The sequence below is a fragment of the Pristis pectinata genome, chromosome 7 (genome assembly GCF_009764475.1).
Source record: "Pristis pectinata isolate sPriPec2 chromosome 7, sPriPec2.1.pri, whole genome shotgun sequence".
NCBI lineage: Eukaryota > Metazoa > Chordata > Chondrichthyes > Rhinopristiformes > Pristidae > Pristis > Pristis pectinata.
Window position 1 is genome coordinate 98,898,503 of NC_067411.1, and position 26,177 is coordinate 98,924,679.

Consider the following 26,177-nt stretch of genomic DNA (forward strand, 5'->3'; position numbering starts at 1 on the left):
AAGAACTGAATCTGGCCACACAGTCATGAGTGTATAGGGAGTAGAGTTAGGGGGCTAGGACGCAGCCTTGTGGAACACCTGTGTTAAGAATAATTAGTCATGCCAGAGGTGCTGCTGCCTATCCTTACTAAAATGTGGTCTGTTGGTCAGGAAGTCAAGCATCCAGTTGCCAAGGGAGGTGTTAAGTCCCAGCTCTCAGAGTTTGGTGATGAGCTTGCTTGGAGTTATGGTAATGAAGGCAGAGCTGTAGTCAATAAACAATAGTCCAACACAGGTACCTTTACTGTCCAGATGCTCCAGAGATGAGTGTAGGGCCAAGGAGGAGGAGTCTGTAGACCTGTTCACAGCTTAGGTGAATTGCAGTGGGTCGAGGTTATCTGAGAGGCTGGAGTTAACGCGTGCCATGACCAGCATCTTGAAGCACTTCATGATGGTGAATGTCACCAGGCAGTAGCCATTAAGGCACATTAGCTTGTTTTTCTTAGGAAACGGGATGGCAGTGGTCTTCTTAAAGCAGGTGGGAAACTCAGATTCAAGCAAGGAGGGGTTAAAAATGTCTGCAAATACCCCCGCCAGCTGATCTGCATAGGATCCAAGGACACGGCCAGGGACACCATCCAGGTCAGGTGCCTCTGGAAGACTGATCTTACATTCTCAATGGTAACTATGGGTTCAGGTGCGTTGGAGGCCGTTGGGGTGGGTGGTGATATACCAATCCCTTTCTGTTCAAAATGCACATAGAATGCATCAAGCTCATTGGGAAGGGATGCGCTGTTGTTAGTGATGCTGCTTGACTTCATTTTGTAGCCTGTTGCATGTAAGTCCTGCCACAGCTGCTGGCTGGTCTGGAACTTGATTTTGGATTGGCACCATCTCTCAGTATCCCTGATAGCTTTATGGAGGTCGTATCTCTATTTCTTGTATCGGTCAGGGTCACCTGATTTGAATGATGAAGTCCTAGACTTCAGTAGGGAGTGGATCTTCCAGTTCATCCATGGCTTCCAGTTTGCGAACACCTGGATTGTCCTCTTTGGGACACAGTCCTCTACACACTTGCTGATAAAGTCCATGATGGTGGAGACATACTTATCTAGGCTGGCAGCTGAGTCTTTCAACATGGATCAGTCTACTGACTCAAAGCAGTCACAAAAGCTTATCTATTTCCTCAGACCAGCACTGTACAACTTTCTGTACTGGATCCTCCCTTTTCAGCTTCTGTTTGTATGCAGGGAGAAGGAGCACAGCCTGGTGGTCTGACTTATGAAAGTGAGGGCAGAGGGGCGAGTGGCTTGGATGGCATCTTTGATTGTTGTATAGCAATGGTCAAGGGTGTTTGGGCCCCTGGTGGGACAAGGGACATGCTGGTAGTATTTTGGTAACACTCTTGAAGTTGGCCTGGTTGAAGTTGCCAGCAATGAAGAAGAGGGCCTCAGAGTTCCCCTTAGGGAAATGGAACAGATACAGTTGAGAGCTCATCATCTTTGGTGGGCAGGAAGCCATAGAAAAAAGCAATGCTATTGAAAGTCTTGTCAGTGGAACTGATATGCTGGAGTCCTTAGAGGGGGATAGAGAAGCCAAGATGAAAGTCTGGATTTGTAATGATTAATGATTCATTGAAATATAGTCAAGTTCACAGAATCATACAGCATGGAAAAAGACCATTTGGCCCAACTAATCCATGGCATCAGTGGGCACCTTTCTGTGTTAATCCCATCTCCCAGTGCTTGGTCCAAAGCCCTCTATGCCTAGGCATGCCAAGTGCTCATCTAAGATACTTAATACTTTCAGCGACTCAGCTTCAACCACTCTCTCAGGCAGTGCATTCTCTGGGTGAAGGTTCCCCCTTGCATCCCCTCTGAATCTCTTTCCCCTTACCCTACATCTATATCCTCTAGTTTTATCTACCTCTGATATGGGGAAAAGTTTCCTGCAGTCTACCCTGCTCATAATTTTATATACCCCAATCATGCCCCCTCTAGGGAGAACAGACCCAGCTCCTTCAGTCTCTCCTCAAAACTGAACTGCACCATCCTACGCAACATCTAAGTGAATTTCCTCTGCACCCTCTCCAGTCCCATCACATCCTTCCCATAGCAGGGTTACCAGAACTGCATGCAGTACTCCAGCTCAAGTCTGACCAAGGTTTTATAAAATTGGAGCAACCCCACCCCACCCGTATTCAGTATCCCAACTTAATGAAGGCCAGTATCCCATATGTCTTCCTAAGCACATTATCCACCTTCAAGGGTCCCTCTGTTACTCAATACTCCAAGACATTACCATTCCTGGTATGCCCTAGTCTCCTCAGTATTCCCAAAATAAAAGACCATACATTTGTGAGAGTTAAACTCCATCGGCCATTTTCAGCCCATTTCACTAACACACCAATATCTCTCTGCAGCCTGACTACCTTCCACACTATTGACACGCGCCAATATTCGTGTCATCTGCAATTTACTGGCCACACCTCCCACATCAAAGTCATTCATGTATATTACACAAGGGTCCTAGCACTGATCTTGAGACATCACTAGTCACAGGCATCCAATCACAAAAACAACCCTCTACCATCACTCACCGTCTCCTATTGCCAAGCCAGTTTTGGATCCAGTTTCCCAACCTGCCTGGATCCCAAGGGTCCTATCTTTTTCAACCAGTCTCCCATGTGGGAACTTGTCAAAAGCCTTACTAAAGTCCATGTAAATCACTTCTACTACCCTGCCCTCAATGCACTTTGTTACCTCTTCAAAGAATTTAGTCAAATTGGTCAAACAGGATCTGTCCTTAAAGCCATGAGGGCTGTCTCTGATTAGTCCCTGCTTTTCCAACTGATCATTAATTCTCTCCCTCAATTTTTTTCCAGCACCTTCCCTACCACTGAGGTTTTTCCCTACTGCCTTTCTTGAAAACGAGGGCCATGTTTGCTGTCCTCCAGTGATCCAGTGACCTTACTTGTAACCAGCAAAGATATAAAATTTCAGCTGGAGCCTCAGCAATCTCTTCCCTTGCCAATTGGTTGTGGGCACTTACCCAACTTTAACCCTACTAAGGCATCAAGTACCTCTCCTTTATTTTATGGAGACCTGCACTAGACTTTCACCTGACCCTTCACTGAATTCTCCAACTACAGAGTGTTTGCTTTGTGAATGCAGATTAAAAAGTCTTTAGGACCTTACCTATACCTCCTGGCTTCACACACAGATTACCCATGCCACCCCAATGGGCTCTACTTTTTCCCTGAATATTCTTTTGCCCTTAATATACTTATGGAATGCATTTAGATTTATCCTAATCCTGCCTACAAGTAATATTTCATGACCTTACTTAGCCTTTCTAATTTCCTTTTTAAGGATCTCCCTATAGGTTTTACACTCTTGACATTCCTTCCCAATCATTAGTGCCCTATCTGTCATATGCTTCTTTTTTTTCCCCTATTTATCCAACCCTCAATATTCCTCAACATGAAGAGTTCCCTACAGTTGTTACCCCTTGGCTTTTATTCTTAAAGGAATAAGTTGGCTTTGAGCTCCTGATAGTTTTCCATTGAATGCTTCCCACTATACAGACGCAGACTTACCTACAATAGATGCTCTCAATCTACATTTGTCTTATTTTATTATTCTCATTATTTATCATTATTTTATTTACTCCATTTGCCTTTTCTTATTCTACTTGTGTTAATGAAATTGGCCTTCCCAAAATTAAAGAACTTTATTACTGGTCCATACTTATCCTTTATCATAACCACTTTAAAAGTAGTAGATTTGCCATCTTTAAAAGGAAGATCACAAATCTTCTCCTTCTAAAACCACTTTAAAAAGTAGTTTGCCATCTTTTACCAAGCTGAAGAATTGTGGGAGGGCATGGTCAGGTGTACTGGTTTGGAAAAAAAACTTTCACATTTGCTTTTCTGTCAATTGTTTTCATCACTCAGATCTGTTATTTTCTCACATTGTGTATGTAATGTATGCTTGCTGACTGACTTTGCTAGTGATGTTTGCATCTCATCGCTTCAGTTCCTGTCAGTGTAATTTGCCCTTCCTCTTCCCTGTCTCAATCACATGTGCTATTTGTTATATTAAAAACAAAGTGCTCAAATACTCATAAGGTCAGTCAGTATCTGTGGAAACAGAAACTTAACACTTCAGATCAATAACCTTTTTAAAAAAAAAATCAGATAACCAAGCTGCAATATTGGGCCAGAATAGCACAAATCTGACCTGTTGCCCGAACACACCATTCTACCTGCACTAACCTGATCCATATACCAAGGGCCATCAGAGCTCTCTCAGGCACCACAGAGTCCTCCAGTGAAGTGGCCACGAGGCAACTCATCATCAGTGCCATACTGGAGCAATAACCCCTACCCCCACTCAGCCAGCCCAAATGATCTTTTGACAGCTTGCTATTGTCAAAGTCCTTTCATGTCTCTGATAATCCAAAACATTGAAAAACCTGTTCAAATTAGTTTACTTTTAATTTTTAAATAATTTTTTTAAAAAATTAGAGTTGGTAAGCTCTCAACTCCATATGCCCAATTTTTTCTTTTACGCTTCTCCTGCTTCCTGCCCTCCCTGAACAAGGATAGAATTCCTCTTGTCGTCACCTTCCACTGCACCAGCATCCACATTCATTGCACTATCCTCCATAATTTCTGTCATTTTCAACATAATGCCACTAAAAAGACACTTCTCCTCACTTTTCAGCATTCTGGACTTGGTCCTTGCATAACTCCTTGGTTTATACTTCCACCTTCACCAGCGCTCACTCTCTCAGGTACCTTCCCACACAACCCCAGAAGATGCAACACTTGCCCTTTTACCTCTTCCTCTGCCAAAATCCTGAGATTAAAACACACTAGTCAAAGTACTGATTCACTTGTAATTCTTCCAGTTTAGTGGAATCTGGTGGTCCCAGTATAGAGTCCTCTAAGTTAGAGAAACAAAACACAAATTTAGGTGATCTCTTTGCAGAACCCCTCCATTCAGTCTACAAGGATAATTGAGTTTACAGTTGCCTATCATTTTAATTCCCCATCACGCTTGGACCTCTCAGCCTTTGGATTCTCACGTTGTCCAATGAAGCCTAAGAATGGTTAAAGAGCATCTCATCTTCCAGCTAGGTACATTACACCCCTCAGTGCTCAACATGCCAACCATCAAGCACCCAAATACACCAATCGCATTTTAATCCACCCCCCCCCCCCCCCACATACCCAACAATCCCTCTAGATTCTAGCACTCACCTACACATTAGGGACAATTTATAGTGGCTAATTAATCTACCAATCCATACATCTTTGGAATGTGGGAGCAAACAGAGAACCTGGAGGAAATCCACAGGGTCACAGTGAACAGCAATGCAAACTCCATACAAACAGCAGCTCTAGTACTAGCCGTGCTACTTTGCTTTATTAAGCTTGAGAAAGACAGCTGGTAAGAGAATGAATCAGAAATAATTTAATCAACAAGTTCTAATTTACGAAAACACAAAGGAATGCACTACAATAAGAAAATATCAGATTTGTGGGCGAATGCAACCTCAAGTTGCATGCTCCATTGTTAACTGCATATACACACAAACAAATCTGATTATTAAACAACTTATGACAAAAAAAACTCTTCTATAATTCTCCACACGTGGATATTTTGTGTACATAGAATTAAAGGCTTATTGTTAAAAAAAATCCACTGTATTTCTTGCCATTTTCGTGGATGTAATCATTTTTATCTTGTTTTTAATAAGGCTAATATGCCATAATCTCAGTACATTTTTGAAATGTAATGTTTTTGAATTACTCCGAACAGCAAAGGTTACATAGGGAATTACCTTTACGTAATTGCTCCAATAGCTATTTCTCAACATTTACAATATTTAATGTAATAAACAGACAAAGAGAATGCCCAATACTTAGAAGTAAGCAATTGTTGAATTCACAGTGTGAATAAAAACAGGGTGAAGTTTAGAAGAATTTCATTTTAGCTACTCACCACCTCCTCCACCAGATCTTCCACAATGAGGCCTTGCTCGTCAGTTCGTAAATTAGTCACCCACATCCATCCATCATCCAGTTCATTGTGAACAATAAACATATCTCCCTTTAGAAAACTGCATAAATAAAACAATACCCATTAGTGAAAACACAGAACAGGGATTCTGTTTAAAATAACAATCCAAAATCTGGAAACAAAACTTTTGTCAAAATTTGAGACATTTATTGACACAGTGGAAATAAGTGGCAGTGAGTGTTGCTTCCCAAGCAACTTTCCCATGCATCTTGAAGCAGCACAAGCATGTTAAATTTCATCTAAACAATCCAATCAGAGGACATTGTTATGGACAAAAGTGACTCAATGTACTCCTAAAGTAACAATAGTTTCTTTTTGTTAAATGCAATTGCAGAAGTAGTGAAGGCAGGTTCAAATACAGCATTCAAAAGTAAGCTGTGCAACTATCTGACAGAAAAGAATCTGTAGGGGAATGGGATTAGCATGATTACTCCTGCATAGAGCTGGTCTGGACTTGACAGGCTGTATGGCTTCCTTCTGTCATGTAACGTTGACCTTCCTGAATTTTCCACTCCCCTCATGCGCTCACCTACTGCCTTCTGAACTTGCAGCACTCAACTCACTAAGTATCAACCCTGACATCCTCATCAAACCTACTGACAAGAATGGTGTTGTTGTGGTCTGGCAAACTGATCTCTATCATGCAGAGGGCAGATATCAGCTCCCAGACATTGCCTCATACTTCTCATGACCCCACCATCAAACATCAGGCCACGGTCAACTAAACAGTCATGGACCTCATTTCCTCGAAAGATCTTCCCTACTGCCGATGGAGTGAAAGTGCTCAACACAGCGATCCCACAATCTGTGTTGGGTCTCACCGAGCTTTGTGGGTTGCTCCAGATTTCCAGCATCTGCAGTCTCGTCTCCAGTTTCATTACTTTTGCTGCCAATTTCCATCCTTCCCTCACCATCACATGGTTAAATTCCAAGACCCTCCCTTTTCTGGATCTCTCCATCTTAGGAAATAGACTAGCTACTTACAAGCCTACGACTCCACCACCATTTCAACAACACTTGATCCCACCCTGCCTCCGATGAGGACAATTCCATTCTCCCGGTTCATCCATCTCCATCACACTTGCTCTAGCAATGAGACTTGCCATATGTTTGAACTGTGGCGGCTCCTCTGCCATTGTTAACAAAGCCCTTGACCACATTGCATCCTTTTCCTGAGCCTCTACTGTCACCCCTTTTTCTCTCAGACAGAATAACGATGGAATTCCCCTGGTCCTCACCTTCCACCCCACCAGCCTCTACATTCAATGGATCATTCTCTACAATTTCCATCACCTTCAAAGAGATTCTAGTAGCTGATGCACCTTCCCGTTTCTTTCCCTTTCAGCATTTCACAGGGACTGTTCCCTTTGTACCTGCTTGTCCACCCTTCTGTTCCCACCAACCACCCTTCTTTTCATGACACTTTCCAGGTGAAAAGTGATTCACTTACATTTCTTCTAATCTAGTGTACTACATTTGGTGGTCACAATGTGGTCTCCTCTATATCGAAGAAACCAAATGTATAGTGGGTAATTGCTTTGCAGAACACTGCCTTAGTCTGCAGGGGAAACCCTGAGCTTCCCGTTGCCTGCCACTTTAATTCCACATCCCATTCCCACTCTGACCTACAGGTCTTTGGCCTCCTGTACTGTCACAACAAGGCTGAATGCAAGCTTGAGGAACAGCAGCTCATCTTCCATCAATTTTACAACTTCAGCTAACTTGATTTCTTGGTCTGTATCAGTCATTGGTCTGTACAAGTCATCCCTCTGATATCAGCTCAGCTTGCTTCCCTCCTCCCTCTATGCCCTCTGGGAGTGGAGTATGTACTGAGCCTGAGCTGCTAGGCCTGTCCTCCTGCCCTGCATTTTGCAACTCTCGCAGGCATTCTTTTCTGTCAATGTTTTCGTCTCTGACTCACTGACCAGATGACCTTGTTTACAGCTTGTCCCTACAGTCACCCTGCTTTCTAACGCTAACCCTCTTCACTCGCCCTTCCTGCTGCTTTACAAGCTTCTGACTCCTTTCCAGTTCTGATGAAGGTTCTCCAACCCAAAACATTAACTCTGTTTCTCTTCCCACACTTACGGCCTGACCTGCTGAGTATTTCCTGCACTTTTTGTTCTACATTTCCAGCATCTACAGGATTTTTGATTTTGACCATGATTTTATGATACTTGTTGGTACATCCAGGCTAGAATTCAGCTGGGAAGCCAAAATGTACAGCAAGCATTAATAGATCACAATATTACATGAAAAACATGTAGTGTGCGCAGTTCTGGTCACCTAACTATAGGAAGGATATTTGTAAGATTGAAAGAGTGCAGAGGAGATTTGCTAGAATGTTGCCGGGTCTTCAGGAGTTGAGTTACAGGGAAAGACTGAACAGGTTAGGACTTTATTCCTTGGAGCGCAGAAGAATGAGGGGAGATTTGATAGAGGTTTACAAAATTATGAGGGGTATAGACAGAGTTAATGTGAGTAGGCGCTTTCCACCTAGATTAGGAGAGATAAGTATAAGAGATCATGGCTTTAGGGTGAAACGGGAAAAGTTTAGGGGGAACTTCTTCACTCAGAGTGGTGGGAGTATGGAACGGGCTGCCATCTGATGTAAATGTGGGCTCAGGTCTTAAGAATAAATTGGATAGATACATGGACGGGAGAGGTCTGGAGGGTTATGGACAGGGTGCAGGTAAATGGGACTAGCAGAATACTGTTCGGCACAGACTAGAAGGGCCGAATGGCCTGTTTTCTGTGCCGTGGTGTTCTATAGTTCTACATCTGGGTAAGAAAATTAATGTGCAGACTTTCTCTGGTGGAAGAGATTATCACAGCTGTAAATGAAATGTCTTCTGCAATGAGACAAACGGACACAATAGCTAGCTGCAAGAAGCCCTACATTAAACCAACATTACCATCACACAGCATCACAATAGATCCTTGACACTTTAATTTTAGCTTGTTCCACATATTATGGCAAATTACATTAAAATATATCAAAAATATGGCTTAATTGTTTCACATTGAACTTTGAGTACATGATTTTCACCATTAAGCAGCTTTTACACAACTTATTCTAGCCCTGAAATGAAGATAAAGGATCCAAGAGTAAAACTCCAAGAGCTTTGTGAATTTAAAGCAAAACAACAAAAAAATAAACGTTAACAGGCTCAATTTGCTCTTAAGTAGTCCTCAAGAGGACCTTATTTGACTGGTTACAAGTAGCAATGTTGATAGATAAAACCAGCCCAGGATCCACATAAAATTCATTAAACTTCTGGTATCCCAGAAACAATTTATTCATCCATCAGTTAGCTCCTTTTCCTGATTCACACTCTTGTAAAAACGCACAGAAAGAATAGGCTAATAGAAACAACACTACTGAGTGCCCACCCAACATCAGGGGAAAAAAAACTGACTGGCTATCTACAATTCATTTTTCCCCAAAGCTTAGGAAGGGGTTAGGAAATGATGCAACCAATAGAAATGCCCAAAGTCTTTAAAATAAGTGAGTTAGCACTACTTTTTTTCTAGTTGTTTAAACTCCAAAGCCACCTTTGATTACTTAGTAACCTACCCCATGACCGACTTTGTTACTTAATCTCTCTTGCCTGCCCCATCACAGGCTGATTTTTTGTGCTCTCGTCACCTCACCCTATTCTCCGCATTGCTATACATAATTCATCTCTAACTTTTCCCAGTTCTTATGAAAGGTTACTGACTTGAAACGTTAACATTCTGTTCCTTTCTCTAAAGATACTGACAGATCTAAGCATTTCAGCACCTTTTGTGTCAGATTTCCTTCATTGCCAATATTTTACTATTAAGAAATATTTTGATCATGACCATGAGGGACCTGGGCATATGTATGCACAAATCATTGAATGTGACATGGCAAGTTGAGAAAGCAGCAAGTCAAACAATTCTGGAATTTATCAATAGACTGTGAAAGCAACAATGTTGTACTGAACCTTCATAAAGTACTCAACAGGAGTATCATGTTCACTTCTGGTCACCACAATATAGAAAGGATGTGCAGCCTCAACAGGAGTATCATGTTCACTTCTGATCACATTATATAAAGGATAAATGCATTAGAAAGGTCCCAGTAAAGATTTATGAGAATAATTCCTGGGATACAGGATTACAGTTTAAACAATGGATTACAGAGGCTGGGACTGCTCTCTTTTGAGAAGGCCAATGGGAGTTTTGACAGCAGTATATGAAATGACAAGGGACAAGGGATCTGGACAGAGTGGACAGAAGCAGCAGGTCCCTTTGGCAGCAGAGTAGGGACAACTAGAACGCAATGTCTTGTGGAGTACTCATGAACCAAATGCCCTCATCCTTCTTGTTAGTAGAGATCCCAGGTTTGGAAAATTCTTTGAGTAGCATTTGCAAATAACTTCAGTTTATTTTGTAGTCTGCTGTATTATAGTTGAACTTTAACTCCGTGTTATTGGATCTACACTCATCCAGACAAATGAATGGCACTTCATTACACTCCTGACCTGACTTTTACACAGTAGAAAGGCTTGGGGAGCCAGGAGTCAAGTCACTTGCTGCAGGACCTCCAATTTCTGAACTGCTTTTGTAACCACATTTATGCAGCTGCTCCAGTTAATTTCTCGGTCCATGGAGACTTGCAGGATGCTGTAGTTGGATAATTGGTGACAGATATGCCATAAAGTGAAAAGGTAGGTGCTAACTCATTCACTTATTGGACATAGTCATTACTTGGCACTTGTGTGGCATAATGCTACTTACAACTTGTCATTACATGCCTGATGTTGTCCAGGTATTCCTACACATGGACACAAACTACTACATTTGAGATGGCATGTATAGAATTGAACATCTTCCATCAAATATTTCTACTATAATGGAAGGTCACTGATGAAGTAACTTAAGATGGCAGGCCTAGAAATTCTTACTGCAACGTTCTGGGGCTGAGCTCTGAAGCACAACCATTTTCTTTCACAAGAAATAAGACTGCAACCTGGGTATTTTCCTCTATTCTCCTTGACCAGTTTTACTGAGACTACTTAACAAGGGCAGTCAGTTCCTTGATCTACATTTGGACCAAGGTTGTTAAGTTGCCTGAAGCCGACTGTTCCTCATAAAACCCAAACTGACCATCGCAAATAAGTCATTGGTGCATAAGGTGATGCTTGAGAACACTCAACAGCAGGTTCCAAGCCTGGGTTGGATTTCTCTTGGCTTTAATAAACAGGGCATAACCTGGGCAATTTTTCCATATTGTCATGTAAATAACAGTTTGGCTGGAGGCCAGCTCATTCTAGAGCACATCTTCATCACAACAGCTGGAATTCTGTTCTCTCAGACTTGTGTATCCAGTGATCTCAGCTATTCCTTGATATCATATGGAGTGAACTGAATTGGATAAAGACTGAGGAACGTGATGTTAGGGGGATTGAAAAAGAAGAAAATTTCATTTAATACCAAGTGTCCTTAGTCTGATTAAGGGGGGAAAGAAAGAAAAACTCAGAACAAACCAGACCCTTGGCAGTGTCATCATTTAACTTCACTCTAAGGCGACCTTCCAAACTCAAATGCCACATGTGGTCCAGATGCTCCTCATGATCCATTTCACCTTGAAGGACAGTCACCACCTCCAGGTCAATCAACCTCCTGCTGCACAGAAGTTTAAGTGCAGCCACAGGAAAAGTGTGGGGTGGGTGTGAGTAGCATCAAGCACAGTCTGTCCCTGTATATACAAGGCTAACAGAAAATCAGTTGTGCTACATATGGCATAGCTAGCAGAGCAGCTGCCTGACAGCTCCAGCCAGCAAGCTGGGTTCAATCTTGACCTCCAGTGTGACCTATGTGAAGTTTACAAAATTCTGTTTGTAACCAGGAGGGTTTCTCCCAGGTGCTCCAGTTTCCTCCCTCATCCCCAAGACATGTGGGTTGGTAGGTTAATTGGTCACTTTAAATTGCTTTTAGTGTGTAGCTGAACTTTGGGACGGGGGTTGTTGATGGCAACGTGAAGAGAATAAAATGGGTTTAGTGTAGTATTAATATGAACAGGTGCCTGTTTTAGTGTAATATTAGTTTCTCTGCATATGGTATGAAATAAAAGTAATGGACTGTTATTCTTGTTGGATCAAGGGAAATATTACATTTCATTTTAGGAATCTTATAATAGGAATGTTGTTGTATCCTTGGAGACAATCTATGAAATTTCAAAAGCAAGCCTCAACTATTCTTTAACTGAAATTCTAGTTATATTTGCTTAAAATAGGGAGGTTATAGGATAATCTAATCTAAGTGTACCTGATAATGAGAATAGATAGCCAACAGCCTTTCCTCTGATAGAAGAGGATCTAGAAAGTGTGTGCAAACTCAGAATTCAAACTAGCCAGTGGTTACCTACTGACAACCACTAAACCTGTCAAACTTGATACAAAATATTAAATGTTAGCAATTTAGAATAGCCTGGCTTCATCCAAATTTTTGTCTGGTCCACCTTCAAATTGCAAAAGCACACATGCAGAAGACATGAAGTGTCAGCTCTGAACACAAGAGGGTGCTGTTGTCACACTGCTGAGTTACACTTTCATAAAACTGGATAGGAAGCAAGTAAGATAGATGCTTTAGATCATGTGCAAGAATAATTAAGCCATTGATTACAAGAAACAACCACAGAATCCAAATACATCATATACAACAAAAAATAGTTTGGCGATTTGGTAAATGTGAAATACATTGTCCTACACGGACCCGAATTGGATGAAAATGTAGGTGGCCTAATTAGCAAGTTTGCAGATGACAAAAATTGGTGGATATTGAGGAAAGTTGTCAAAGGATACAGCAAGATATAGATCAATTGTAAATTTGGGCAGAGAAATGGCAGATGGAGTTTAATCTGGACAAAATGGGAGGCGATGCATTTTGCAAGGTCAACTGCAAGTGGAAAGTATACAGTAAATGGCTGGACCCTAAAGAGAATGGATATACAAATGGGATCTTGGGGTACAAGTCCATAGCTCCCTGAAAGCAGCAACACAAGTGGACAGAGTGGTAAAGGATGCATAAGGCATGTTTGTCTTTGTTGGTCAAGGCGTTGAGTATAGAAGCTGAGAAGTCACATTGCAGCTCCATAAAACTTTGGCAAGGCCACATTTGGTGCATCTTGAACAGTTCTGTTTGCCACACAATTGGAAGGATGTGAAGGTTTTGGAGGATGAAGAAGAGGTTCACCAGGATGTTGCCTGGATTAGAGAGAATTTGCTACAAGGAGAGGTTAGACAATCTTGGATTGCTTTCTCTGGAGTGTTGGAAGCTAAGGGGCAACATGATAGAAGTATTTAAAATTATGAGAGTCACAGATACGGTAGGTAGACAGTCTTTTTTCCTGGGTGGAAATGTCAAATACTATAAGGCATAGGTTTAAGGTGAGAGGGGAATGTTTAAAGGGATGTGCAAGGCAAGTGATCAGACAACCTGTGGAAGGAAAAATAGGGTTAAAGTCAAAGACCCTTCAGAAGAAATAAGAAGGTCAAAAAACATACACATTAGGATCACCTAACCCATCAGAAGTATTCCCCTTGTCATCCCCACATCAATTGCCACCCTTTCCTGATCTCAAAACATTTTTTTGAAATGGTTCTAAGGTGAAAATAGATTTGATATTGAAAATCAGCCCAAGATAGCAAGAACACAGTGGTCAAACCAAAGCAGTGACTTCCAAGGAGAGTCAACCACAATGCTGTGAGCCTGGAGTCTAGTAAAATTGGCAGATTTCCTTTCACAAATAGGGTTCAATGATTTGGGTGCATTTTTTTTTTAAAAACAACAATCTTCAACTTTATTATCACACAATTGATAATCATTTTTGAAATGTCACACTTAATGAAAACACATCAATCAAATATAATGTCAAAAATCAAGCAGGTTGGAGTGATGTGGAGCAGAGTTTCTTCTAGAGTGCAATGTGAAAGGAAGCAAGGCTAAAAAGCGGCAATATGAAGGTCATAGTTTGGGTGACTCCAAGATGACAGCGATGATGCATTTTTGAGGTTAACTTGAATGCATTGTACCTGGTCTGGAAGTTTTTGAAACTTGTGTTCCACACTAATTTTCATTTTGGCAAGTCCAAGAACTCAAGAAAAAAGTAGACTTCTTTACTCATCTGAAAAAGAAATAAATTTCAACAACTTACCTAATTTCATCTGTATCTGGTACTTTAGTGTATGGTAAAACAGCTCGAACTCTCCTCCTGTCTTCAACAGGCTACAATTTTGGGCAAAGAAACCATATTTAAATTAATTTTGATAACAAAACAAAATAGAATCTACATTTTCTTTACATTATTCAGTTCCTACATGACTGATTAATAACTTAAGATATTCCACACCTACCATATCTCTGTAATCAAAAGTGAAAGAGGAATAGTTGGGTTATCAAATTGTTTCCAAGTTTCCATAGTTAGTTCAACCAATTTGTTTGAATTAACATCTGAGTGAATTAATTTTACTTACGTCTCACAGAAATGAGTATTAATCACGTGAATTCAATAACTAAAAGTTCAATAAACATATTCAAAGCTGCCTGTTACCCCGAACAATTTATTTAAGTACTCCATTTCTTTTCATTATCTAGCAACACAAGTCACGAAGTAGAGTGTAAATTGGGGAAGGTAACCTTGAGTCAGTTAACAGTCTATTTCGGAGAAATTTTATTACTAAGAGGAATATTACAAATTTTATTTGAATGACCACATCACAAGCCAAGAAAAATAAAGATATGGCACAAATAACCGAGTGAAAGGTGCTCTAACTTCCACAAACAATCAAACTGTTCTTGCCTGCTCCAAGAAAGGTAGCAAGTCTCATTAAGTTCACAAAAAATGTTGAACAAAACTAGTCCTATTATCTATGAATGGAGTGATTAAGTTATTTGGTGAAAAATATGGACAGAAGAAAAACTGGTCCTGGAATTGTGTAGCTACAAGGCATTTCTACCCCCCACCCCAGTTGAGAAACTCAGCCAAAAAACCTATGCACTCTTCATTAATTCCTCCCTACATTCATTAGCCATATACCGTGGCTGCATTTAACTTCTGCTTTTCTCAAGTTACAAAAGCCAAATACCTGCATTTTTGTCTCTACCGTGTCCTATCGGGGAATAAAAAACAGATTTCTAACAGTGATAAATTAAACTAAATTTGTGTATATCAAATACGTTGGATCCAAACATTAATCTTAAAAGCGTGTAATGAAACAAACCCCAAATGATCCACAGACTATTCCTGGGAATTTGTGCACCATGGAGTTGCAATGAATTAGTGGAGGTACAATGAATTAATAGAATATGCATGGTGACATTTAGACCTTAAGAAGAAAACTAAATGGCAGTATCAATAAACTATGCAAGAAGGTTGCAGTGGCAAATAGGTGTGGGAGACTGGCCACGTCAGTCAAGCAAGTTCTAATATTCTGCTTATGATTACAAAGGAAATTAGAAGAATCCTCAAGAATGCAACAGTTTATTGATATGTTGGTTTTGGAAAGAACAGTTTTGCACAAAAAAAGCTAACTCATTGTAAACAACAGTGGACAAGGCAATCACAGCCACAACAGGGATAGAGTTCCCCGAGTCCTCACAAACCACGCCACAAGCCTAAATATCCAACTTATCATTCTTTGCAACTTCTGCAATCTACAACGAGCCCCTATACCACCTCCCTCGCTACCATTCAGGACCCTAAACAGCCCTTCTAGGTGAGGCAGTCTTTCACATGTGAATTCTGTAGTGTTATTTATTGCATCTGGTGCTCCCTTTGCAGCCTCCTCTACATTGGTTAGACTGGACACAGATTGGGGGACTGCTTCATTGAGCACCTTCGCTCCATCTGCCATGCCAGCTTGGATCTCCCAGTGGCCAGCCATTTTAATCCCAATTCCCATACGAACATATCTGTCCACAGTCTCTTTCACTGCCAGGTCACAGCCAAACACAAATTAGAGGAAAAACATCTCATACTTAGCAAGAATTCAGGGACAGCATGTGATCCCAACAATTCTACACCATGCCTATTTCAGCAACAGGCGAAATTCTAAGCAACATATTGTGTACGTTTGAACTACTCAGATGTTGGAAACAAGGGTGGATGCAGCTGTAATGAAAATGAAACATGTTTCAGGCATAGCCCTTCATGCTCATACTCAAATCCCCATATTATCCTGTCCACTCCTAAACACCAACTTGTCTCAGATTGCTTCTCTTTCCTAGTCCCCTGCAACAAGCAGGCAAGAATTTAGTATCCATCACGCAAATACAGCAACTTTACACCACACCATGTCTTTCAATACAGAGTCTCTCTGTGATATTAGATTCCATAGCTGTAAGGCAGTGGCTTCCCAATTTCCACATTTATCTGCATCTGTAGTTGGTTGAAATTGCTGACTGATTTATACTTTAACAATGAAGCTAACAATATTCACCAATGTTATTTCTACCAAATTTTGGGCAAATTTTTTTCTGAAACAGTGTTTAAGAAACTCAATCTCCAGGGTCAAGGGAGGGAAAGATGGACATGAAACAAATCATGTCACCGTACTTTGCACATAACATAACATACATAGATCCAAAATTGAAGTTATAATTTACACATTTACCTCTGGAGGTGCAACTGGAAACAAAAGCTTCTCTCCTTTCAATAGGCAGGACACATGACTATAATAACCAATCAGATCTGAAAGCGAGGAAAACCGTCGTCCTCCAATGTAATAATCTCCACACATTGCAAAGATCCTGGAATGGGCACAACAATGCAATTGTAAGTTCTAAAAGGTGACCAATTTATTTTATATCATCTACAAGTGTAATTCAACTAATCTGTTCAGATCATTTAATTCAAAAATGAGAGGCAATATAGGCAACTGGGCAAAAGTTAATAGCAGTTGTACGATGAGCAGAGTAATGACTCGCAGAAGCATTTAATTCATTTTGACGAGATTAAAGCTTTAGATATTACAGCTAATTGAGTTGGACTCTCAATCCTCAGCCTCAAAGCCTTGGTATCAAAACTTCTAAACTGCTCCTGAATAAAGGCAAAAAGTGCCGATTGCCTCACCAATTCCAACATGTAGCAGCAGTACAGATATTCTGAAACTACTGCTCCAAAAACCCCTGAGTCCACCTGAAATGCATCTAATGGCTGACATTAAGCTCCTATTAGACCTGGAATCATTAAGTTATTAAATAATACATTGCATCTACTAATAAGGAGTTCACAATACAATGCAATCCAAGAAAGAGCAGCACAATTGATGTTTCAGAGCTATATATTAAGCTGAATAGTAAAACTAGCTCACATCTCAATAAAAAAAAGTGCAAATTTAACTGAATTTATGCAGTTTCTGTGGCTAAAAGCCATTACTTGATGAAATATTAAAAGTCATTTGCAAAAAGGATTACAGGCGTCCCCTACAAGCCCAGGAGATACAAGAGCCCGAGGGCACATACCACCAGACTTAAGGACAGCTTCTACTCCACTGTGATAAGACTATTGAACGGTTCCCTTATACGATGAGATGGACTCTGACTTCACGATCTACCTTGTTGTGACCTTGCACCTTATTGCACTGCACTTTCTCTGGAGCTGTGACACTTTACTCTGTACTGTTATTGTTTTTACCTGTACTACATCAATGCACTCTGTACTAACCCAATGTAACTGCATTGTGTAATGAATTGACCTGTATGATCAGTATGCAAGACAAGTTTTTCACTATACCTCGGTACAAGTGACTATAATAAACCAATACGACTGTTCAGATAACAGAAATTCGCCCTTATGGAATTCACAAATCACTATCCAAAAATTTGAGATATGCAATAAAATTCACTCTCAGAATTTGTGAACAAAGTAAATAAACAAAATTAATTAAAAAAAACTTGTATTTCTTGACACATGCGCAAATGGCACAACTTCACATTGCAGAAAATCACAATACAAGCTGTTTGAGGAAAGCAAACCCCTCCATAGCCCCCCCGCCAACCCCCCACACAACAGTACAGGGTATCTTCACCTATAATTAATCTTCTTCACAAATGAGATAAGTATTACATTCAACACATTTTTTTCTTGTTCAACTCCTTTCCCAGATGTTATTCCAAATTGTGACTCATTTCTGACAATCTCAGAATTGGTAGGATTTTTACATCTTTACTGAAAATTACAGCCCAATTAAAAAGAAAGTTTCAAATAATTTGACCAATTTTGAGGTCATTCACAAATCAAACTGACAAGCCCTTGACCATTATAGAGGATTTTGCTGTATAAAAAGAATCCTCAAAATAAATCTTGACTGGAGAGTGAAGAAATGCATTCATTTTGTTACATCAGTCTATCCAATTAAGCAACAGTAGCCTACAATGCATATTGTAATGGGAGCTTTCAAGGAAGTGCAAACAAAATACTCAAATGGACCCTTCCCTTCTCTTGGTTTGCCCATCCGTGCCAGCCCACCTCCCACCCCACTGCTGGCATTAGTTGATCACTACATGTAAAAGATTTAACTTTTCACCTGAAATGATTGACCACGCCTGTTTTACTTAGAAACGAAAGCACAAATGAACCTGGTCTTCGATCACTTTCTCTAATGAGGTAATTTCCTGGTCGACCTGCCTGACAAAGCCGCTCTTCAGCGATTGTACGATCCAATTTTCCATGATACCACCTGAGAAAGCAAAAATGAATAATGCATTTACACCACGTGAAAAAATAATTGTGAATAAAAGTTATTTAAAATCAATACAGATTCAGCCGAAATGTGTGAGACCGTTTACGATTTCTGTTTAAAAATAAATTTGAAGGCTGCCAAGGTCAGGAAAACCCTCAACTATTTGCACCATTTTGTGACAGGATACATTGCAGCATTTTATTCCTTATTCTGGAATAGAGATATTGACAAACATATACCATTAACAGGCTTACAATGATCAACAGTAACTTTCTGTATACTCTCAGCCAATGCTCCATAACTTGCTGGTGTTTCAGGGTTGAACCAGCTTCTTTGAAAGATTATTTGCCATTTAATGCTACTTTGGAACACATCTTTGGCGTATCAGACTGGAAAGGAAAACTTAAAAGCTTCAATCAGGAAGCTAAACTTGTTAGTCTTCAACTACTTCAAATAAACAAAAACAATCAATATCTAACCTACTAAACCTTGACAATATCAAGATTGCAGTTCCGCTAACCGTATGATTGCTTTTGTTACATTAATGGCCGAACAATCCATTTTGCTTAAATGGAAGGATCCAATACCCCCTACTACTTTTCAATGGTTTTCTCAAATTATATTATGTTTAAACTTGGAAAAAATTAGGAGTGGTACTGTTGATCCTTCGCTTAAATTTGAAGATATTTGGAGTCTATTTATTCAATATTTTCACATGATGTAGATCCCCTTTCAATAACTTTCCACCTTAGAGGAATGGAGTTGACGACATAATGTTGCTCTGTTTCTACTGAGAAATTTTAGCCCAGTTTTTTTTTCTTTTTTTTTGTTGGTTTTTATTTGAAATTTTTCTGTTTAGTTTATATTGTTTATAATTTCTTATTGATTTGGGTTTTTTTCCTTTTTTAATTTATATAATAAATCTTTTTCTTTCCTTTCTTTTATACTATATTCATTTACTAAGAGATCATTGGATCTTCTGTTTTTTTAAAATATTTTATTGTTCTTTATGATTATCTATGCCATGATTGTTATCCTGATCTCTTTGATATATAGCATCAATATTTATACATGTAATACAATCTGTATTAATTTGAAAACTAATAAAAAGATTGAAAAAGATTGCAGCAAAATCATATCACAGCATCACATAATATTAAATCTGCGCATATGGAATAGGCAAGAAGCAGGCAGTAATATCAAGACTGAAGGTTGAGAAGTGACTTAAGAGCCAAGGGCAGCAGGCACATAGCAACACCGACACTTGCAGGCTCCCCTTCAAGTCACACAGCATATTGATTTGAAAATATAGCAGTCTTTCATCATTTCTGGGTCCAAAATTCTTACCAAAGTGTCCCAATTGCTTAACCAACATCAAGTCATGAAAATGGCTAAAACCTCTGCAGATTAATAAAACCCATCCACACCCTGATTCCATCCCATCTGCTGAACAGGACAATCTATACTGTCAAAACTAAGAGATGCACATAAATGAAGAATGTCGCTATTTAAAACTCACTATTTTTAGCAGCACAATACAACAAACCATTAAGAAAAATGGGCTAAGATACAGAAAGAAAACATTTTTCATAAACATACAGTATATTGAACCAAGCTACACTGAAAATACATCTGTTCCCTGTTCGATACTTTTCATTGGACAGTCAACCAGAAAAAATACTAGCTGTATTACCAACTTTCGTTCGCTGGCCAATTTGCGAAAGCAGAATAATGAAAGTCCTCCTAAATTTCATATGGTTCAGTAGTACTATCATGACATAAGCAATTACAGAAAGTTCTAACATTTATGCTTATGCATATTGCTCATTACCCAATGAGCATCAGCAACATTACCTCCAAAAGAGCTATTCTACCTATTTTCTCTAATTTTCTAATGGTTACAGAATTCTTAATTTTCTCTTGTAAAATAAAACAAATACTTAAAATATACTGTCTGTGCAAAAGTATGGCATGCAATTCAAGACAGTATTTGGTTAAAGAAACATGCTGCATAATAAGCATCATTATTTATAGCCTACATCCTCCAAAACATGCAACAGTAAATATACAAGAGACTATTGATCTATTAACATTATCACTAACTAATTGCAATACGAAAAGAAGCAGCACAACTCCATTAAGAAAGCTCATTTAAGTAAAAAGAACATTTGACTTTTTGTAGAAAAGAAACAGATTAAAAAAGGTACAAATCAGATTAACAGGCTTGGGGGAAAAAAGATTATTTTTGGAGAATTGCAATGATAGCCTCTAGACAGCGATGTTACTTGAAAAGGAGTAGAAAAACATTTAAATTAGGAATAATCAACAATGATTGAATACCAGTTAATCTGCATTCTGTATTATAGGGAATGAATTCATTTCATAACTCCTTAATACAGAGACAAAAAAAATGGTTAAATCAATCACAACATTAAATGGACAGTAACCCATTGCGATGCCACTTTTCTACTATAATATTTGCAATACAAATTCACACGATATATAGCTTGCAAAAGGTAAAGCCACTGCCTACACAGTGTAGTAATCGATTATGTTCTTACAAAAATCACAAGTATTTTTATTCCACAACACTGCCCTAACAAAAACATACATTTGTTACCTACCTCATCTGGTACAACAACTAGGCACCGAATTTGCTATTGAACTAACTGAAAGTCATGCAATGGTTCACATGCTGGTTATGCAGCTTTGTTAAAGCATCTCAAAAGGCAATCTGTCAGAATTTATCAGCATCAATATATAATAGATACACATTAAAGTAGTGCGCATCACACTTTTTTTTAAATCCTTTTTGCCAGACCTATGGGAAAATAACACTGATGATTTCAAATTGCTTACCAAAAACTTTAAATGAATTTCAATAGAAAATGAATGACCTCCATTTTGAAGCTGGCTGTTTCACTTAAAAATGTACCTAAATTAACAACTCACTAAGAAAGTCTCACTACATTTAAACTTGGTAACATGTTATTAATTACAGAACAAAAATGAATTTAATGTGACTGAATCTTCAAGCAACAAATCTGTCAAACATCATACTATAATCAGAACGTCTAAGCTGCTGTGAAATGTTCTAGATTTAAGCACGTGTAATTTAGCAGTACAAAGATTAAAGAGCAGCTAATTTAATGTGGCAAAGGGTAAAACACTGCAGACATAAGTAATATATCACTAAGAAAAATGCTTGCTTATTCCTCAACTAAACTTACAGGGCAAGATTAAGCTCCTGGAAATTATGCAGCCTTCAGAATCAGATATAGTTGAATTGTGCCTACTGAGCTTGTGTCTCCATTTTAAAAACATCTGTCCTTTCTAATATGAAATTCTGCAGACAGTGCAGGTTCATTGAAATAATTTTGTAACTGTAGGTACAACTTACTCCTGCAGATGGCACAGGTACTTTCAAAGATGTTATTTCAATGCCATTTAACTACACTGCATGCATCATCACAATCACATAATATATCCACCAATCCTACAGCATGCTGAAAAATTATTTTATATATCCATTTTTCCAGAATGTGGACATCACTGGCACGGTTAACATATATTGCCAATGAGAAGTGGTAGATAGTCATCTTCTTCAACTATCATACTAATGTTATGCCATTGGGTAAGGGCTTCCAAGATTTAGATCCAGTGACTATGAAGGAATAGTGACATATTCCAAGGCAGGATAAGGTGCAATTTGCAGGTGTGCTCCATTTGCCTGGCCCTTTTTGGTATTTATTGGTTGAGTATTGACTGATGCACTGAAGAATATCTGAAACACAGCGGAACTGGTGAAACCCAAACTGTATCAGTGAAAAGGTTGATTAGGTGTTACATAAGAGGCTGGTGCACAAGAGCTCAAGGTATTGTGGGATGCATCTTAACATTGATTCAAGACTGGTTATCAAGAAGAGGGTCCAAGTAAAAGGGAAGGACAGAACTAGTGGAATGCCACAAAGATCAGTTCTCAACCCTCAATTATTTGCAATCAATGTGAATGACTTGGAAGCAGCTAAGCACAAGGTATGCAAGTTTCTTTAAGTAGGAGGGCATGCTGTGAGGAGGATATTTGAACTCTGCTATAGGATATGGATAAGTTGAGGGGGCAAAAGCGGTTTAATATAGAACAGTGCAATATTGTACAGTTTGGTAGATGAATCTAAAAGGTAGATAATTATCTAAATAAAGGGCTTGCAAATGAGTAGAGCACAGAGGGATCAAGGTGCTTTTGTGCATGAAACAGTTTACTTTACCTGCATGCCAATAGTTAGGAAGGCAAATGATATACTAGAATTCATCACAAGAGGTTTGTAGTTTAAAAATAAAGAAGCTTAGTTATACACGTACAGTGTTGGTGAAGCCGCACCTGGAGAACCATGTTCAATATTGGACCACTTATTCAAGAAAGAATATACTAACATTGGGGACAGTCCTGAAGAGATTCACTAGTTTAATTCCTGGGATGAGAGGGTTGGCCTATAACAGGTGGGTGGGTAACCTCTGGAATTCCCTACCCCAGAGGGTTGTGAAGGTAGTTAAAGGGACAGGTAATGAATTTGTGAAAGATTGGCAAATTGAGGCCTGTGTGGAACTGGCACAAAAGAGGCCTGGGTCAAATCTGCCACGATCCTAATGAATGGCAAAGCAGGCTGTGGGGCCTGGTGGCCTGCTTTTATTTTTGCTATAAGGGCAAACGTCACTTACTCTAAATTTCATCATTTTGATTTTTATCTATTAACTTTTCCTTCTATTAACTGAAATTTTTAAGAACTCAAGCAAAAAAATTTCCTAATATAATTAAAATTACACATGACTCTTGGTATTTTAATACCATGCTGAACATTTTATTGAAGACCTTTTTTTGTTTTTACAAAAAAACTTAACCTTCTTGACTGTATTGAAAAATGCATGCTGAATTTGGATTGTGGATGAGAACTTGGCAAGTGATTAATCACCCAAGGTGCACCAGAACAATTGTCAGTTGTGATAATTAAGTATTTTTCATTTGGTTTCTGGCACCTTCTACTAAAACTTTATTGTTATTAATGTCATTAAGCTGGAAAGAGTGCAGAAGAAGATTTACGAGGATGTTGCTGGGAATTGAGGGACTGACTAATGGAAAGAGCTTGAGCAAGTTGGGACTGTTTTCATTGGGAGCATAAGAGAATCAGGGGGATCTCAGAATTGTATAAAATTATGAAGGGCATAGATAAGGTGAAATCACACACAGTCTTTCCTCCCCCACCCCTCCCCCCAAAGAGTTGGGGATCAAGAAGAACCAGAGGCCATAAGTGTTTAAGGTGAGTGGGGAGCAACTTAACTGGAACCTGAAGGGGAACTTTTTCACCCAGAAGGTGGTCAATATATAGAACGAGCTGCCAGAGGAAGTGGTTGAGGCAGGTACATTAACAATTTTTAAAAGGTATTTGGACAGGTACATGGGTAGGAAAGGTTTAAGAGGGATATGGGCCAAACACAGGCAAATGGGACTAGCTTAGATGGGAATCTTGGTTGACATGGACCAGTTGAGCCGAGAAGCCAGTTTCTGTGCTGTATGACTAACTTCTGACCAAATGTCAATTTTCATTAAATATAGGTAATTACTGATTTTCATTTGGTAGCGGGGTGGGAAGAGAAAAAGAATCACAATTCTAAATACATGATTATCACAGCTTGTATGCCAACATTAAAGCTGTAATGACTTTGTGCTCTAATTTTTAAAAAATGGATTTTGAAAAGCCTAGGTGAAGGACCGAGGGCAATGTGAAAGCACAACAAAGGGGAGGGGATTAGCTGGTTAGTTTCAACATGTCAAATGACAAGGAGACTGACAGAGCTAAGTTGTGTAGCCAAATGCAACAACTTGTATCACAGAAGGCTAGAAATATTAAAAAATTATCTTCTGGTTAGCATATTCCACCCATTATATTGCACTCCACACTTAATTTTCTTACCACTGCATAACGCCCACTCCTATTCTTGCCCGAGCTCCCTTCCTTCCCCTCAACAACCACCTTGGTCCAAGGTTTTGAATCAAGCAACAAGGGAAGTTGTTGTTTTAAGTACAGAAAATAGCAAATATTATAAAATGATAGCAACAAAATAAAGTAAAGCACTTCACATTTTACAAAAGAAACCAGAATTACCCTTCTCAAAATCTGCTCTTCACAAGCCAAAATATAGACTGGGATGAATTAAAGGCAAAACGGCCTGTCACACCTCATCATTATCACAAGATGATGAGTGCCTTTTTCACTGAATATTCTGAAATACTTACAAAATTCATGAATCTCGTTATGTCTTCTCTGGCAGTTTAATAGAGAAGCCTCCAAGGAACATCGGATGCTTTCAATTCTTAAAGCAGTTATTCAGCTTTCAGAGTGAAACAACCAAATTTGCTTGTCTCATAGTAATAACAATTTCTTACACTTCAATAAGTCCGACATGAGCGAGTACCTTCCTAGCTGCATATGGCATGCTTGGTTTGAAAATAGAATTTAAGGATTGGAATTTAAGTTCCTCGTTTACTTTAAATGAAAAATCTGAATATTTTGGAAATCTAAATATTGATCTTTTTATTCCTAAAATAGGTGAGGACTAAAATATGATTTAGGAGCTTCACTTAATATTTTCACAGAACAGATGCAGTTCAATCAACAACATCAACACTTTTGAGCTATTTTAAACTAAACAATATAGGTTACTGAGGTACTGAATTGAAACAGCATATTTCTCAAGCATTGTGGAAATTCTAGTTCCAAATAAGGTCAGGTTGTAGCAGATAAGATGATTCATGCATGGTCTAAGCATCAAAAATATTTCTAGCAATTTAAAATAGTTCAGTTAAGGCAATCTTTTAATCAATCACTTGGCATTGAGGTAACTTCTTTCCACTCCAGTCTCTGGGTTCTGAAGTGGCCGATGAGGTTCCAAAGACACTACCATAGATGGGGCAAGAGATGCTCAGTCAAGAATAGGTTGGGAGGTGGTGCCCTTCTTCCACTGCTTATGCTGGGCATCTGCATGCTCCGAATGAAGGGACTCCAAATTCTCAATGCCATCAAAAACGCATGATCCCCATTTTGAGCAGTCATGGCCAAGGGGTTCCCCAAATCAGGGTGGATGTTATGAATTTAAGGCAGCTTTGTAAACATCCTATAGCTGTTTCCCCTATCCATCTGGTAAGCTCTTGGCACAATGGTACTCACAGTAGAGTGTGTATTTCAGGTGCCCAAGACGACAGTTGTGTTGTGCGGCAGGTGCAGGTTGGTAGCGGACTTTTGCTTTGCAGATGTAAAGTCCCATTCTCTCAAATAAATTCAGCAAAGTCAACAATAGCAGAGCTTGGCCTCCAAATCTGCACGCACCCAAGCGTCACCTGCAG

At 39.3% G+C, this 26,177-nt stretch overlaps 1 protein-coding gene across 1 annotated transcript in view; it reads right to left on the reverse strand.

Moving 5' to 3' along the window:
* Positions 1-26,177, reverse strand: part of LOC127572538 (ras GTPase-activating protein 1-like) — a 121,302-nt gene that overhangs the window by 69,825 nt on the left and 25,300 nt on the right. Inside the window, exons 3-6 of the mRNA XM_052019908.1 lie at positions 18,626-18,778; positions 16,712-16,847; positions 14,254-14,324; positions 5,991-6,108 (exon numbers count right to left, since the gene is read on the reverse strand). Of these exons, the coding sequence (XP_051875868.1) occupies positions 5,991-6,108; positions 14,254-14,324; positions 16,712-16,847; positions 18,626-18,778 (478 nt within the window). The remainder of the gene's footprint in view (positions 1-5,990; positions 6,109-14,253; positions 14,325-16,711; positions 16,848-18,625; positions 18,779-26,177) is intronic.